This window comes from Brassica rapa, chromosome A05 (genome assembly GCF_000309985.2).
Source record: "Brassica rapa cultivar Chiifu-401-42 chromosome A05, CAAS_Brap_v3.01, whole genome shotgun sequence".
NCBI lineage: Eukaryota > Viridiplantae > Streptophyta > Magnoliopsida > Brassicales > Brassicaceae > Brassica > Brassica rapa.
This window is the reverse complement of record NC_024799.2, coordinates 5,790,644-5,807,575: the sequence shown is the minus strand read 5'-3', so window position 1 is coordinate 5,807,575 and position 16,932 is coordinate 5,790,644. Positions and strand designations below refer to the sequence as shown.

At 30.9% G+C, this 16,932-nt stretch overlaps 2 protein-coding genes across 4 annotated transcripts in view; one reads left to right on the top strand and one right to left on the bottom strand.

Moving 5' to 3' along the window:
- The window catches only part of LOC117134085, a 905,201-nt gene that overhangs the window by 656,978 nt on the left and 231,291 nt on the right, over positions 1–16,932 (bottom strand). The gene's annotated exons all lie outside the window — the stretch shown is intronic.
- LOC103867473 lies at positions 4,116–16,012 on the top strand. 3 transcript variants are annotated; one of them, XM_033291735.1, is made up of 6 exons: positions 4,116–6,301; positions 6,504–8,457; positions 8,559–8,684; positions 8,793–13,896; positions 14,247–14,489; positions 14,605–16,012. In XM_033291735.1, exons 1-4 carry the CDS (start codon positions 6,267–6,269, stop codon positions 8,949–8,951), a joined length of 2,274 nt encoding a protein of 757 aa, XP_033147626.1. In that variant the 5' UTR covers positions 4,116–6,266; the 3' UTR covers positions 8,952–13,896; positions 14,247–14,489; positions 14,605–16,012. The 3 variants fall into 3 exon arrangements, with proteins under 3 accessions (XP_033147626.1, XP_009143794.1, XP_033147625.1); XM_009145546.3 differs by having other exon boundaries at positions 8,793–8,894; positions 8,980–13,896; positions 14,247–15,300; XM_033291734.1 differs by having other exon boundaries at positions 14,247–15,300.

The window sequence follows — 16,932 nt, the reverse complement described above, 5'->3', positions numbered from 1 at the left end:
TCTATAACCCAAAACATAAGCCTCTTTTGATACGAATCTACCTTACGATGTATAGCTAATCTACCTTTGTAGTTGAACAAAGTCAAAGAACCCATATAACAAGAATACATCATGTCTCTGTTTGTGTTGATAAAGCTGAACTTCTCAGACCCAACGTCAAAGCAAACTATCGTAGTAGATCGTTCGGTCCTAGCTCCGAAATATAAGACACCATTTATACATATTTCGTGACTTATTATACGGTTTTCCACAAATTGGAATTTGCGTTGGATCGGTCTCCAAAAACGCTTTCCAGGCCCCAGTGTGAGAACCTGATGAGTATTGTCTCTAATACCATAACGTGAAGTTGTCATACACAACACTTTGAACTGTTTTCTCATCGGATCATAGCCTAAATACATACTCGCAATCTCCTCTCTCGCTTCTAAGTACGGCGGGTTATTCTTATTAGCAAGTAATTTTTTTTCTTTCAGAAGCACTTTGGGCAAGGTTAGGAACTCTCCCGTGGCGGGGTTACAAATCACCCGCACCTTTCTTCTCCATCCGTGAAGCAAGGCCAGTCCACAAACCGGTGTGCTTGTGTTAGATGGAAAATATTCGGGAAAAGACTTATAGTAAGGGGTTGCTATGAGGGGAGTGTTACCGTCTGGATTATGAGGCTGAGGTGTAGAGTAGAGAAACGACTTGCCATCATAGTGTAAGGAGAAAAAGAGCCGTGGACGCGTCAAAGACTTAGACAGAAACAATTCAGTGAAATCACGACGACAAAGTATGGATGCCCAGAATTTTGATAAGCAACGAAACCTAACTGCGGACTTTGCCGGGACAAGAGAGAATATATTGATGAGTAGATCAACTGGGATTAAGATAGATGATTGTGCTGCAGGTATGGAGAAGTGCTCTTTCGACATTTTTCACCGGGAGATGGATTTTACAACCCTAGAAAAGATCGAATTGTAGGGTTAGTGAATTTTAGAAGTTGATAGAGTTTTACTTTTTTTTTTTTTTGACGTCAGTTGATAGAGTTTTACAAGTACGTGGATTCTCCAATGTATACATTGATTTATATATTATGTCATTAAAAAAAATAATAGTAGTATATATATTGTAGAATAAGTTAATGATTATTAATTATTTTAAATATCATGATATATATATATATTAAAATACATTTGTTAAAAAAAAATTAAAATACATTTTTAAATTAATACTATTAATTAAAATAATGATTTATCCTAAAATTATGAATAAGACGACAAAAAGATAAAGACTATATGATTACAATATTTTTATTTTTATATAAAAAATTTAATTTATTTTAACACGATATACTAGTTGCCATTTTATTTTGTATTTATTTGGGTCAAAATTTTGCTAATTAATGAAATTGAATTATAGTTGATGATAATTAATGAAATTGAATTAGATCAAATTTACTTATGCTTATTTATCTATACTATTATTTGCGAAGTAAATTTTCGTAACGAAGCTTCTACGTTAAAAGTTAGAGTTGTTAATATCGTTTATACTTTTAATGAAAAAAATATAAATTAGTTAAAACGAAATTAAGTTTTTCTATTAGATAATTGATTTAAAATTAATAATAATAGAAGTTATCCAAAATCTTTAAATATTTTGTTTTAAATGATAATTCCTATATATATTGTGTTGTTACTCAAAAATATTTTTAATAGAAAAGTTCGAGAATTAAAAAAAAACAGAAAACACAGAATTTATAATAATTTATTTTATAGTTTTTAATTAATAATGTATATATTATTAAGTAATTATAAAATACTTATGCCTTAATTAAAAAAAGGTACCAAATCTTGTGTTAGCTCGTCCTTACCGAAACAAACAGACTTTCATCAATTTCTAAACAGTGGCTTCTTGTCTTGCTGCCTAAAAACCAATCTCATCTCAGAGTTTTATAGAAAAAAACAAACTTCAACCGAAGAGTAGCAGATTAGGGTAACTGTAGCGACGAGCATACGTTTCCCTCAAGGGATCTCATGCCATTTTCTGATCAGTTGCTGAAACAAAACGAAACCTTTGTTGAGATTTTTTTTTTTTTACAGTAAGACATTCACAGATTCATATTGAGATTTTCTTAGTTTCTCTGTTTCTCTGGTTCATAAAGTTCGTTTCTTTTCTCTCAAGCGGATCGGGATTCTGGTAAAGTTTTAATTTTTGAGCTATTTACATGGTTTTCAGTTTTGGGGGCAATGCTGTTTATGTTCACACAGAATAACGAATCAAATTAAATTAAATTAAACGGATAAATGCCCAGCCCTAGGTCTTATAATATATTTATTATTGTAAGATTGAGATATCTATACTATTATTTGCGAAGTAAATTTTTGGAATCGAGCTCTCACGTTGAAAGTTAGAGCGGTTAATATCTATAATACCCTTAATGAATTTTATATATAATTAATTATCAAAAACGAATTTTTATTAATAAAATTAACTTTTTAAAAATAAGATAATTCTTATATATTGTGTTGTTATCTTAAAACATATTTTTCCACTATAAAATTTAAAAATAAAATATAAAGCAATTATAATAAATTCAGTGGTTAAAGTCAATGTTATCTTTAATAAATTTATAATTAATTACCAAAAACTAATTTTTATTAATAAAATTAATTTTTTAAAAAATAAGAAAATTCTTATATATTATTTTGTTATCTTAAAACATATTTCTCAATTATAAAATTTAAAATTGCGAAGTAAATTTTTGGAATCGAGCTCTCACGTTGAAAGTTAGAGCGGTTAATATCTATAATACCCTTAATGAATTTTATATATAATTAATTATCAAAAACGAATTTTTATTAATAAAATTAACTTTTTAAAAATAAGATAATTCTTATATATTGTGTTGTTATCTTAAAACATATTTTTCCACTATAAAATTTAAAAATAAAATATAAAGCAATTATAATAAATTCAGTGGTTAAAGTCAATGTTATCTTTAATAAATTTATAATTAATTACCAAAAACTAATTTTTATTAATAAAATTAATTTTTTAAAAAATAAGAAAATTCTTATATATTATTTTGTTATCTTAAAACATATTTCTCAATTATAAAATTTAAAATTGCGAAGTAAATTTTTGGAATCGAGCTCTCACGTTGAAAGTTAGAGCGGTTAATATCTATAATACCCTTAATGAATTTTATATATAATTAATTATCAAAAACGAATTTTTATTAATAAAATTAACTTTTTAAAAATAAGATAATTCTTATATATTGTGTTGTTATCTTAAAACATATTTTTCCACTATAAATTTTAAAAATAAAATATATAGCAATTATAATAAATTCAGTGGTTAAAGTCAATGTTATCTTTAATAAATTTATAATTAATTACGAAAAACTAATTTTTATTAATAAAATTAATTTTTTTAAAAATAAGAAAATTCTTATATATTATTTTGTTATCTTAAAACATATTTCTCAATTATAAAATTTAAAAATAAATATAAAACAATTATAATAAATTCAGTGGTTAAAGTCAATGTTATCTTTAATAAATTTTAATTAAATATATATATTTAATTAGATTTTTGTCATATATATATATATGTTTGATTTAATTGTTTTCAATTTTTATTAATAAAATTAACTATTTAAAAAATAAGATAATTCTTATATATTGTGTTGTTAGCTTAAAACATATTTATCAACTATATATTTAAAAATAAAATATAAAACAATTATATAAATTCAGTGGTTAAAGTCAGTGTTATCTTTAATAAATTTATAATTAATTATCAAAAACGAATTTTTATAAATAAAATTAACTTTTTAAAAAATAAGAAATTCTTATATATTTTGTTGTTATCTTAAAACATATTTTTCAATTATAAAATTTTTTAAAAAATATAAAACAATTATAATAAATTCAGTGGTTAAAGTCAATGTTATCTTTAATAAATTTTAATTAAACATATATATTTAATTAGATTTTTGTCATATATATATATATATATGTTTGATTTACTTTTTTTGAAAACATAAATAATAAGTTATTATGCTGATTTTTAATTAATAAAAAATAAACTAATAAATATTTGTAAAACGATTAAGCCCGCATATGCGGGCAAGACACCTAGTATATATATATATATATATATATATATATATATATATTGCTTAAGATAAAGATGTTTAAGATAAATTTTAATATTTAGTATAAAATAAAACTAAATTTGTTTAAAAATATCTAAAATTTCAAATTTTAAACATTGTAAACACACAAAGTTATATAAAATTGCTGCTAGTACCAAATTTAGAAAATATTTTTAGTTCCTAAAGGATACTTTATAATATTATATAGACAAATATTAAGTTAGTGTAGGAATTTGCTTCTAAACAAATATTTTTCGGAGAATTTTCATATTTACCACTTTGTTAGTACCACTATTCATGTATACCACTACTAAAGAGACACTTTCAAAAGTATCTTATTCATTAAGAGGCGAAAGACTCTTATAATCTTGTTCTATATATATATATATAACAAATAATTATTTAAATAAATAAATGTTTTTTATGTTTTTGAATTATACTTTTTCAAATTCGAATTTTTTTCTAAATTTCTTTTTTTTCAAAAAAAATTTCAATTTCCTCTTTGAAAATGGAAAATCATTTTGAAACTATTTTTTTTAAAAACAAATTATATTTTTTAAGTATTTATTTATATATTTATTAGAATCCTAAATTTCACATTCCAAAAACCTAGTCCACTCTTCAACTCTAAACACTAAATCTAGATTAGTTAACTTTATGGTTATAAATGTATTTTTTTCATTTTAAAAGTGAGTAAAAATGGTTGATGTAAACATGAAAAGTGGTATTACAAATGTGATACTTTTGGCAATTTTCCCTATTTTCCACACATATTTTATGGTTATTTATTTTTTATTAAACTTTTGATTTAAAATATCAAAGAAACTATAAACATTCAATAAGAATTATATACTCACCACTTAGGATAAAGTGTAGTTTCAAATAAAATATGTGAGAATTGGCAAAATGGGACACTCTTAGTTTTTATTTGTTCCAATATGATTTTTGATCTTTAGACCACTTTTACATTTTGTAGTGAAAAAAAAATAGTATTTTAAATTTTAAAAATTTCAAAAAATACGAAACTATTAGAAATATATGTAAGACTATCTGTATATTTTTTCAGAAAAATAAATTATGTAACCATATTTTATTTTATGTCCTACTTAAACATAGAATACTCATTTTGACAATCTAGTTTAGAACTCGGATAGAAAATATATTACAATGATCTAACTTGGATATAAAACATAAAAAAAAAAATTATTCTAGCCCGACTAGAGTTTGTTCTATCTCATTATAGCTAAATAACAGTAGTCTACATCAACCTTTATAGCTAGATAACGGTAGTCTACATCAACCTCGAATACGTGTTGTAAAGTTCAATATATATATGGCCTAACTTAGCTTATTTATATTTTATAATATATTCTAACCATAACCCTAAGTCCTGCTTGATGAAAAATATATATTATATTCCACCTAGTAGTCATCGTTCTAGAGTACGTAGTTTATGTATTTTACCTAAATAACAAAAATAAAAGTTACCTTATTTCGGCTCTTATATGTTTTTCCTAAATATATCTTACATAAAGTAAATCTCGTAATATCTTTTCTCCCACATTTCTTTCTGTTTTTTACATTTTCATTTTCAATAAAAACTTAAATCAGTTACGAAATATTATAATTTTTAATTAAAATTAATTTGATTGATTAAAAGATATAATAATATTAAAGAAAATATAAATCATATTTATCTAAATAATCGTCTAAAAGTCCTATTGGGACAAAGCTAAGTAGAGAGTATCCCCACTTTTTCAATTTTTCCATAAAATATTCCTATATGATTTTTTTCCAAATTTCTTAAAAAATATTCTGTAAACTAAAATTCAGGAAGAATTAAACATGATAAGCTTTAAAAAAAAATAAACATGATTAACTCCTACAATTTGTTTTGCTTGTATTGATAAAGACGGAAATACGAAAAAGCAAACCCCAAAATAAGAATGAAATAGGAAGGAGTAAATATATATTTAACTCAAACAAACCTTTATTCCTTTATAACAAAAGAAAACATTCATCCTTTTTTTTGTAAAAAAAAAAAACATTCATCTTCACCACCACCTCTCCGTTTCTCGATCACACCAAGACATTCGATCTCGAGAAAGTGAAGCGAGCTCTAGAGATGGAAGAAGCCTTATTTTGTTCTCCTGAACGACGGTAATTAATATAACATAAACCTCTAAACAAAATTTCTTCTCAATTCACTATTCAAAACCTAACAAAGTTTGGAGCGCACGCTAGGGCTCTTGGAAATTTCGAAATTTGCAAAACTGAAATTAATTTACTATACTGTTTTTTTCCCTCTCACACAATATACTCTTAAGCTATTTTTTCTTTTCTTTTTTGATTCTCTATAAAGCCCATTCGACCACAAAGAAACCCACCACTTTCTCAAGAAAATCGAGACTGCAGAGAAAAGTGACTACAAAGACTCAGAGAATACATATGATCTTGCCAAAGAATTATTCGAAGAATCTGATCACATCAAGGCATTGGAGATAACCGAGAAAACCATCTCTGATCATCATGGCCTGAAGAAGTCATGCTCTCCTCACCACCAACTGCAAGGTGATATCTTCTTTTCTTTAGCAAGAAAAGCAGATACTACAGACATCAAATGCGTATACTTGTTTGCTTCTGTCGATGCTTACTCGATGTCTAGTCTTCTATGTCCTGACTCTGTAAGCTCCTTCTATGGCTGTGCTCGTTCCCTGATTGAATTGGGTGACCAGCTTGGGATAAACAGCTTTTATAAGAAAGCTGAGTCCAAGGCTAGACGTGGATTATCCGTGAAGATGCTTAAACCTCAAGATGATTTGAAGGCAGAACTTGAGGATTTAATCAATCTTGCAACATGGAAGATGAATATCAATGAGGCTATGCTTGTGAAAATTAATGTGGCTAACCAGATGCAAGGGCAGTGCAAGGTAGATACTTACGTTATTGATAGATTGAAGAACTTGTGGGGTAAGCTAGATGAAAAGACCAAAAGGGAATTTTTGGTAGTAGACAGTACAAGTCTTATAGACTATTTACATGATAACATATATGACAAGAAAATGATTGAACACATTTCCAAATGCCTATGCGTGGATGATGAACTTGGCTGGAGATGGTGGAAGTGCCGCATTTGTCCTCAGGTAAATTATTGCTTCACTGATTGCAAGTGGCACATCTTAGATAAGCATGTCCACGAGTTTCTACCCCGAAACTGTTCTCGTCCTAAGCGTGTGGATAAGTTTTTAGCCGACATGATATGTTGTGGGAATTGGGAGCCAGTGGATACATCAAGGGCAGTAGATCTGATCAAGGCCAGAGTTAAGGGTAGGGAAGAGTTTATTTATGTTAATGGATGGTGTAATGATTGGCCTGTAGCCAAGGATGAAGAGCGGAAAGAAATACTCAGACAGTTTGCTGAGGTTCTGAAATCTTCTTGCTCCAATGATACTCTTCCATGTAGCCTTTGGGACTGGTTGATAGATTACACAGAAGAGAATGTGAATCTACCTCATGTTCCTGGGTGCTATCTTGATAGATGGAGCTTTTTTAAGAATCCTCAGTGCATCTGCTTCTTAGATCTGAAGAGCCTTAAATACATACTCGAGTATGTTAAGCAGTTCACCACAGATGTGCGCACAGGATTAGTTTTAGCAGTAGTTGATCGGTTAGGGGCAAAGTCCTTGGTCAATGAAAGAATTGATCTTGAGCGAGGAGGGCTTAACCTGCTTCTGGATGAGAGATTGTTGTATGAAGGAGAGCATGGTTTTGATGACTTAGGTGCAGTAAGGACTTTTAAGTCCACTGAAATTTATGAGCATGTAATACCTAAGGGTGATGAGATTGTCTCTTGGGTTCTAGACTGCCCAGAAATCGATACAAATTTTGTGTCTCAAGTGGCAGAAGGAGTACACAACCTCGAGATATGGTTAGCAGTTTTGAGAATAGTACGGTCCACGGCTAGGAAAGAGGTAAGCTACTATAGTAAGAGAGACAAGCTGCAAACATATGCTAAGATGTTGGGTGAGGTTGAAGCCCTTTGTGACAAAGAAGACAAGTGGAGGAATGCTTATCAGAGGAGCAGATACGCATTGACGTTTAGAAGTGTGTGTGAGAGGCGTGTAACTCAAGATAATGCTACCAAATGTTGTTTCTTAAATGTGGTAAGAGATGTTCTTCAAGGAGCAGAATCTCCAAGATTCGAAGTATTACAAGACAAAGAATTCATGGAGTGTATATCTGAGCTCTCTACCACTGTCCAGAATGATGTTATTAGAAGAAGTATGTGTAGGCTAAGAAAGTGGCTGAATGAGAAGGTAATATTATTCTTCTTCTTTTTCTTTCTATTTATTTCAGTAAGTTTCCATCTATGACAGCTGATACTAACAAAACAAATCTTGGGGGACTTTTCTTACAGCTCGTTTTGATCGATTCAAAGATCTTACTAAATGAATGGACGTACAAAAAGCTACTTGCATTCGCAAAGTTATCTGCAATTGATAATCGCTTAGTGGTCCTTCCGTTGGTGAAGATGTTCTTACAGGTTTGTCGCTTTTTTTTAGACCTTTCACTTGGTGGTGTTGCAGTGTATATATATATATACATATTATATCTTAGTTTCAACTTATATTATACATGTATTATTTTGTAGAGTAAACTGAAGAGCATGATAGAAACACCTAAGAGAAAGATTACAACGGCTGATGCAGGATCATCAGCCCCTTCTGCTAAGAAGACGAAGTACTCAAACGAGGTAAAATTACCTAATGACTCTAGTCAACAATTGTTGTTTTGTGTGTGTGTTTTATAAATTTAAGTCAGCTATGTTTTTGATGCAGGGATGGAAGAGATTTTCTTAAGTAGTGTTGTTTAGAAAGTATTTTATCCTTTTCGTTTTCCCATTTTCACGTTAGCTTTTACTTACCAGTCAAGTAGTACAACATCCGTTTCTTATAGCCCAGTGTGGCGGGTCTTTAATTCAGTGGAAATACTTTAAAACCGAAAGCAAACTGAACTTTTTACTTTGTTTTAGGATCAGATGCATGCAAGTTCTATGTTTCTTTGATATTTTGTTCCATTCTTTCTGACATTGCAACTTTTTTGTGACACTGCAACTTCGTATCTACTGTTCTCTGTTATTAAAGATTAAAGACGAGAAACAAAAACAACAACAACCAATCAAATTGTCTTATGCTTTGACGTCGTAAAGAAATCCGGTTCCAGCGCTATTCTACGTTGCTATATTATTACACACATATAAACATGCAAGGAACTATTTAATTCGACAAAGTTCCTTGTTATCTCGATCACCAATAAACTCCAAAACCAATGGACAGGACCACAACGAGAGAAGTGTAGTTTTATACGTAGTAGTTTACTAGGTATAATGGGGAAAGACTTTACTAGAGTTAATGCAATGACTACAATATGGCAAATAAAAGTTTATATATATATAAATCATAATGGAGAGTTTACTTGACTGCAACGTTTGGACAACACAATGACAGTGTGTATAACCTTAGATGCCATCAAACATCTATTGTATGAAGCCAACAGCACGTAAACTCAGTTTCAAAAAAGAAAAAACAACACGTAAACTGGTAGATAATTGAAAAGGAATAGAAGGCGGGTATATATATTCGTTTCGATGTGATGCAAACTTTAATTATGCATTACGTTAAGTTTGTTTTTTGTATAAGTTTATAATTTTTTGTTAACTTATTCATTACATTTTTAACATTTAAAAAGAATGTAGTGTTTGATGTTAATCAGGGCTCCTCTATGTAGCAACTAGCAATAAAAAGTTGTAATTGTACAGCGTGTTAACCAGAGCCGTGCTTAAAGCTTAATAAAAAAGGTATTTACCTAGGACCCCCAAATTTTCTAAATTTTAAGGGTTCTTAATTACAATTTTTTTTACATGATAGTTAATATATTCTTTTAATTAGATTTTTATTATTATTTGATTTTCAATTTAACTTATGTTTAAAAAAACTAATTTATGATCAATTTTACTATATTTTATGTAAAACTATAAAAATTCTACTTCTAACTAACTGTAAATATTTGATCCACATTTTTCATCTTTGTATACATTATGAGTTAGATTTATTTTATATATTTATAAAATTTGATTAACAAATTATAATATTTTGAATATATAGTTTATTGTATTTAGTTTAAACGCTAAGATTTAGCCCTTTAACAACCATCAACATTTCAATCCATAATTTGTATTTTTGTTTTTATATTTTTAATTCCTACTTTTGATCATTATTTTATTTTTTAGTTTATAAAAGTTTGGTGCAGAAAATTTAAAAAATATTTAAGTAATAAATCAAAACTTTTTAGTTATATTTATATGTTTTTTCAAAAGAAAATTTATATAATTTGAATTTAAAAAGAACTATTTTAAAAAAAAATATTATGTAAAATTTTCTTAACTCGTATGGACCCCGAAAACCTTTACACGGCACTGGTGTTAACGTGTATCTCGAGAACATTTTATTCTTTTCTTCAGTGTCCCTCGAGAACATAATTCCTGAACATGAGTCTGAACTAATCTTTAGAACCGCTAAAAAAATTAATATTCTTTTTGTCATAATTTTCACCAAGTTTAATCTCCGAAAAAACAATCATTACAATTTACAACTCTGCTGATAATTGATAAACATGAAACGATAAATGATACATACACAGAAGTGTTGCAATCATTCATTCCTTTCAATACATATGTGAACAAAGCATGTGTACAATCGTAAAGTTCAAGCTCCCTTCATCAAAAGTCCTCCGTAAAATAGTATTTTTCCTCTTCAACCAATTCGTCGCCCGTTCTCTTTCGTAAGTATCTTTTGTTTTCTGTTTTTTTTTGTTTTTTGTTTTCTCCGTCCTTTCTGATTTCCAAGCCGCCTCTTCTGAACTTGGCCAGTCAAGGTAAACTATAAATTTCATCAAGTCCATCTTTTTCATTCTCTATGATAAAATTATCATGAAAAATGGTGTAATCAACTTATTCTGAAGTTGCTAGGATGTTCGCCATATCCCAATAAGATTCCAACCGAAAAACATATATTCTTCTCAGTTCTGGCAAGTTTAATTAGTGTTACTCTATGGCTCTATGCATGGTGCACAGTCTCAACATTATAAATTCAACATTACCCACCCCTATCCGATCCGAAAATATTCGGTCCCTAAACGGGTCATGAACACCCAGATCCGAATAACCGTAACTGAAAAGCTGATTAATGCCCAGCACTAGTCTCAATCATCTCATATATCTCACTTTCTTCTATAATTCTATGTACATATTTTTCTTATATAAAAAGAGCGGAAAAGTTGTGTAGAATTAGAATGGAAGAGACACATTAGTGACATTCATATATGATGTCAAAATAAAGCCAAATATCACTCTTCTTTAGATATATTAAGCATACTGTATAATAGTCTCACGTTCAAACTTTGCTTGGATTATCTAAGAGATAACTTCTCCAACTAAGAAATCATATCCGATAAAATTAGTCAACTCTTTAACAGTGAGATTCGAACTCCTGATTCGACCACTGGTCAAACTTTTCCTTCACTAAACCAAAAGAGCAGCTCTATTGTCACTCCACCAACATTCGAAAATAGTAACTAAAGCATCCGTCCCTCTATATATATGCACACATTCAAGGGACTATTTTCTATCATACCAACGAATTGTTCACCTTAAAGATCAAAAATTCATCGACAATTCCAACAAAAACAAAAGTCAATGGCTCGTGTAATGATAATTTTCCTCGTTCTAGTCCTCATGACCTTCTCGCCTTATAATCCGTCCCTGGTCACGTCAAGAAATCTATTAGAGATAAAGAGACATCAAGTGCTGTTAACAGCGAGGGAGAAGGAGAAAAGCCACATGACTGAGGTGGCCAAATCCAAACTTACTGTTGGTCGGTTTCTGATATCGGCTCCTAGCCCCGGTGTTGGACATGCTGGTGGTGGCCGTTGATTTCCTATGATTTGTGTGTTTTCTTCTTCAAATTAAGATCGTTGTTGTTGTTGTCACATTTCACCAATGCACTCCAAAACTACTGAACCGCAAGTATCTAGTTAGAGAAGTCTATTTCTATACATAGAAATAATTTACAAGGTCCAATGTGGAATAAAACAGTATACCTGTCTTTAGCAAATACAAGCTTACATAAAACACAATGGAGGAGTTAATTATAAACACCGATCGGGCAATACAAAGGCCATGTAACATTAGAGGGCATCAATCATCAAGATTTGTTTTAAAAGTTTTTTCTATTGCTCTTTTTTAATACCAGAAAATTCGAAGTGGAAACACATGATTAATCAATTAGTCCAAAACTACAAACATGTAATATTAGTTTTTTCTATTAGATGCACATGTAAACTAGTAAATTTTTTTGAAAATAATCAGAATTGGCGGTTCATTTCAGTGTGATGCTTTCAAAACAATCCATTTGAGGTCTTTTAATTGCTAACTTTAGTCATGTATCATTACGCTACGTTTGTATTTTTGTTACGGATAAAAATAAGATCTTAACGCCAGCAAAAATAGTTTTTTTCTTGATCAAGTTTGACTTATACACGTTCATGTTCTTTTTTGTCAAACACTTACGCATTACCTTTTCTCAGTTATGTGGTGGTTGATCCTCTAGTTGACCATAAAAAGTCAAATGCATAGTGGTCTCCCTCGAGAACTTTTTTTTGTTTTCTTTTCTTCTGTTATATCTGAGGTCTGCTGCTGTTACTTTCCCATTTTATTAGAATTAAAATGCAAAATCATGCTCTGCTTGCTTGTCAACAAATTCTGCTATTCTAGTATTTGTTGTTCTAATAACCAAAGATTCGTGAGGTGAATATGATATTCTTTGGTCAAAATGATATTCTTTTTCTTTTCACCAAGTTTAAAATGTTAAAAAATACTTATATAATAGATTTTGATCCTTTTTTTTCGACTCCTCGATCTTTTACAATAGCTCTACTGCTAAGAATGAAAGTATGGATGAAACAAAAAGTGAATGAGATCTTTATATATAAAAGAAGCATTGTATCTCTCCTGGGCATGCCAGCTCGGATGCCACGTCAAAAATAGAAGCTCTCTCGCACTGCCACGTCGGATCCGCACCGTTTCACTTAAGCGTTGCTCTGTCCGAACGGGCTTCACGTGGGCTTCGTCACGCGCTAATCAAATGTTTTCTGTCGCGAGGCCCGTCCGCATACGTCTTCTACGGGGAACCCTAAACAGATGCTCCCTTCCTGTTCTTCGTTCGTCGCCTATCGCCGCAGCGGCTGTCTAGAACCTGTAACGGTTTTGCTTTCAATCACCTTAAATCGTCTTTAATTCACCAATATATAATGGAGTTTCAAGAGGATGTAATCTTGAAGAATCTATGTAAGAAGCTTCGTTTGCGTCTTTACGCCTTCCTTTCTAATCCTTTGAAACGTTAATGGTTATTTATTCATGGTTGTCTAATCTCTGCAAGTTGGTCTCTCAGCACCTATAAAAGATAAGCCATCTTTCCTTGAACATTATCCTCTCAATCCGTGATAACACCGAAGTTAATTTATTATGTGAGTGGCTAACTCATCAATCCTCTGCTTTAATGGATTCTCTAGCTGCGACACAAGAAGTTGCGATGAACGGAGTCCTCATCGGTTTGAATCAGCCCTAGGGACGACAGAGTCGCGGAGATCTTCGATTCCGTACCTCTCATTCCTCCTCTCGAGATCTCTCGCTCATCATGGTCACTCTCTCTTCTTCTTCTTATGATTTTAATAGGCTTTGAAATTGAACTTTGATATTGGATTACGGATTGTGTAGTTTTTGTTTGTCTACGAAATGAAATTGTATTCTTGACCTTCTGAATATTGCTTGATTGTCTGTAAATCTTATTGTTTTGTCTATTCTAACATAAAAAAATTTAGGTCTTGGATTGTTTTGGTTTAACCACAAGTGCAACATTTTTACTAGATCTTTTTGAGAGAAATTTAGTGTTTGCATCCATATGTGTTTTTGATGCCAAAAAGATAATTTTTGTTTACTTATGTGTTTTTTATGCCAAAATATAATTTTCTGTCGTTTGTCTGTGTTTAGTTAGAGGAGCATTACGTGGCTATGTGAGGAGATGGAGTTGAGATGAGGATGCCAGCTCTTACAGCTTTGGATGTTCTACGGTTCGTCAGATTTTTACAATTGATACAGGTTTTTGTGTTTTGAGTGAACTTTTGACGCTGAGGATATGCAAGAGTTCATGTCTAGCATGCAGGACAACAGATGACTAATTGCAATAAGCTGGCTAGACTTGATGGAGTTCCATACCGTGATTTCACTGGATAGGTCTTTGGTTTTTTTTTTTTTTGGAAAAGAAAAAAAATGTAGTTTGCATTTTAGGGTTTAACATGTTAAACTCAAGCATCTTTCTTAGTTGTTGTTTGTCTTGCGCTGTTGGCAGGAGAGGATTTGACTATTCTCTATGGGTTCGAATGTAAGGATAATGTTTGAGACCAACACACAAAACCCACCGGGTCATATAAAGGAACAGTGTCACTTACCAAATAACCAAAAATTTAGCAAAACACCCTTACAAAGCTGCAGCGCAACATAGCGTCCCAATAAAAGCCACCCTCAAGAACTGCATACTAACCTCCCTGCAACCCATGTTAGTCAGGATAGTTGTTTGCTTGAACTCTGACCTCACAGCACCTTCTGTTTTTTTTTTATCAGCACCTACAACAACTAAAACAATGGAATCAGAAGCAGAGCTTGAAGGTCATTTGTTTGAATCATCAACCTTAAACTGTTGCTATTAAACCAATATAAACCCGGTAAGGACTACATTATTACTTTTTAAAAATTAGGAATCACCCAACAATTATGTTGTCAACGCTTAGAACACATTTATATTAAAAGGAACCGTCAAATTCCTTAAAAAAAAAATAATTTCAGTCCACTATGGAAACCATGGTATACTTCTTATTGAACCAAATGACGTGTCGAAGTGTCGAACCCGGACATGGAACCATGACCATGGGTAACAAAAACTCAAAATACATGTGTTAATAACGAAGCCATTACACAATCCACACATCACATATCAAACATACAATAGTACAAGCTTCTGTTGGGACGTTAGAATAGCGCAAAGAAACAAAAAAAAAAAGATTTTGAACAACCTAGCCATAACAAAGTACCGCTTGCAATCGTTTTTAAATTGTGCTTTAAGGTTTTAAGCAACAAATGCCACTGACCGACAAATAAACAACAGACCTGGGAAACTGTGAGCTTACCACGTCTCTCAATTTTCTCAACACCAGTTTCAAGATCATAGAAAGTATAGACCATAAATAATTTAAACTTTTTTATTCTTTAATATGATGCATTTGTAAAATAAACAAAAGAGTTTTTTTGGTTGAATAAATTTAAAATTCAATTCATGAAAAAGAAAAATTTCTCAACACCTCATAAACCGTGCAATATGAATAACACAGTGTGTTGCCCCCGCACGTTGCAGCCCACTACCGCAGTCAGAAGTGCCGAAAATCCTACACTCCACTGATTTAGGTGGAGATATTATAGTGCGTAGACTGTCAACTACAAGTTTGATTATGGAATATGTGACATGCTCCGATCTCCGAACGACGACAATGGCTGCATGTGACTTAGATTCCATCTGAAATAACAAATAGAAGTTCCACATGTAGGCTTATGTCAAAGCTTATGATCTCCTTATTTCTCACACAAATGAGGAACTACAACAATGAGGCTGTAAAAATGGCGGACGTCCCGCCTAGATTCTAAATACATGGATCATTAAACATCATTTTAGAGAATGTAACCACCAAACTTCACAGTTCATGTTATTGCCACAAAGAAATCTTTAAAGACGTCCGGATGACCGAGGTTAGAGCTACACATTTACTTTATACATTTTTATATACACGAGTCTGTTTGCAGTGAATAATTGTCATAATTTTCATTGCATATTTGATATTGGGACGACTCATTTCTCTCAGTGAACGGATAGACACAGCGTAAGCGTCGAAGTGGACAACTTCTTCTGCCATCCCGATCTTATTTTTAAAATTTTAATAACAGTTTAATATCAGGACATACAGTCATTTAGTTGGTGACCTTATTACACTTACTCAAAACATCGTCTATGGATCCTCGCATCGTATCGTTTATATAGTCTATCCTCTGATTTGGGTTTATGTGCTTCAAATATTTTTTAAATGAAATACTCAAATAACACTAATATATAGGTTTATAAAATATATATGTTTACATACACGCATAAATATAGTAGCAATTTTTTCAGAACAGAAAACTAATCTGCACACATATAATATAGATAGATACATATATAATTAAACAATTCATTCCAACGAAACAATTAAAATTAAATTATTTCATACGGAGAAGAAAAAAAAACATAGTATCCGTTCCTTTGTCATTACCATTAAAACACTATTTAATTTGTATAACTGAAGCAATAGTTGCTATTATTGTCCAGACATCCATAATCCTAAATTTAGTATATCTACCAACTACTTAACAACGTATAACAAAACTCGGATAAACCATCAAACTCCTATGCATTCCTCCCTCCAACAGCAAAAAAAAGCCATGAGACATATGAACAACCAAGGTTTAAAATACTAATACTTTAGTTTCAAGATCATTTTATAATCCAAAACCCGCCCGTAGGGCGGGCCGATCCTAGTAAGTAAATGAAACAGAGAAAAATAAATGAACACAGTTATCTTATTCATTCCTTTAA

Coding starts and splice junctions, on each gene's coding strand:
- LOC103867473 (XM_033291735.1), top strand. CDS start 6,267: ATGGAAGAAGCCTTATTTTGTTCTCCTGAACGACG. Junction 6,302..6,503: donor TTTTGTTCTCCTGAACGACG/GTAATTAATATA, acceptor TTCTCTATAAAG/CCCATTCGACCACAAAGAAA. Junction 8,458..8,558: donor GAAAGTGGCTGAATGAGAAG/GTAATATTATTC, acceptor CTTTTCTTACAG/CTCGTTTTGATCGATTCAAA.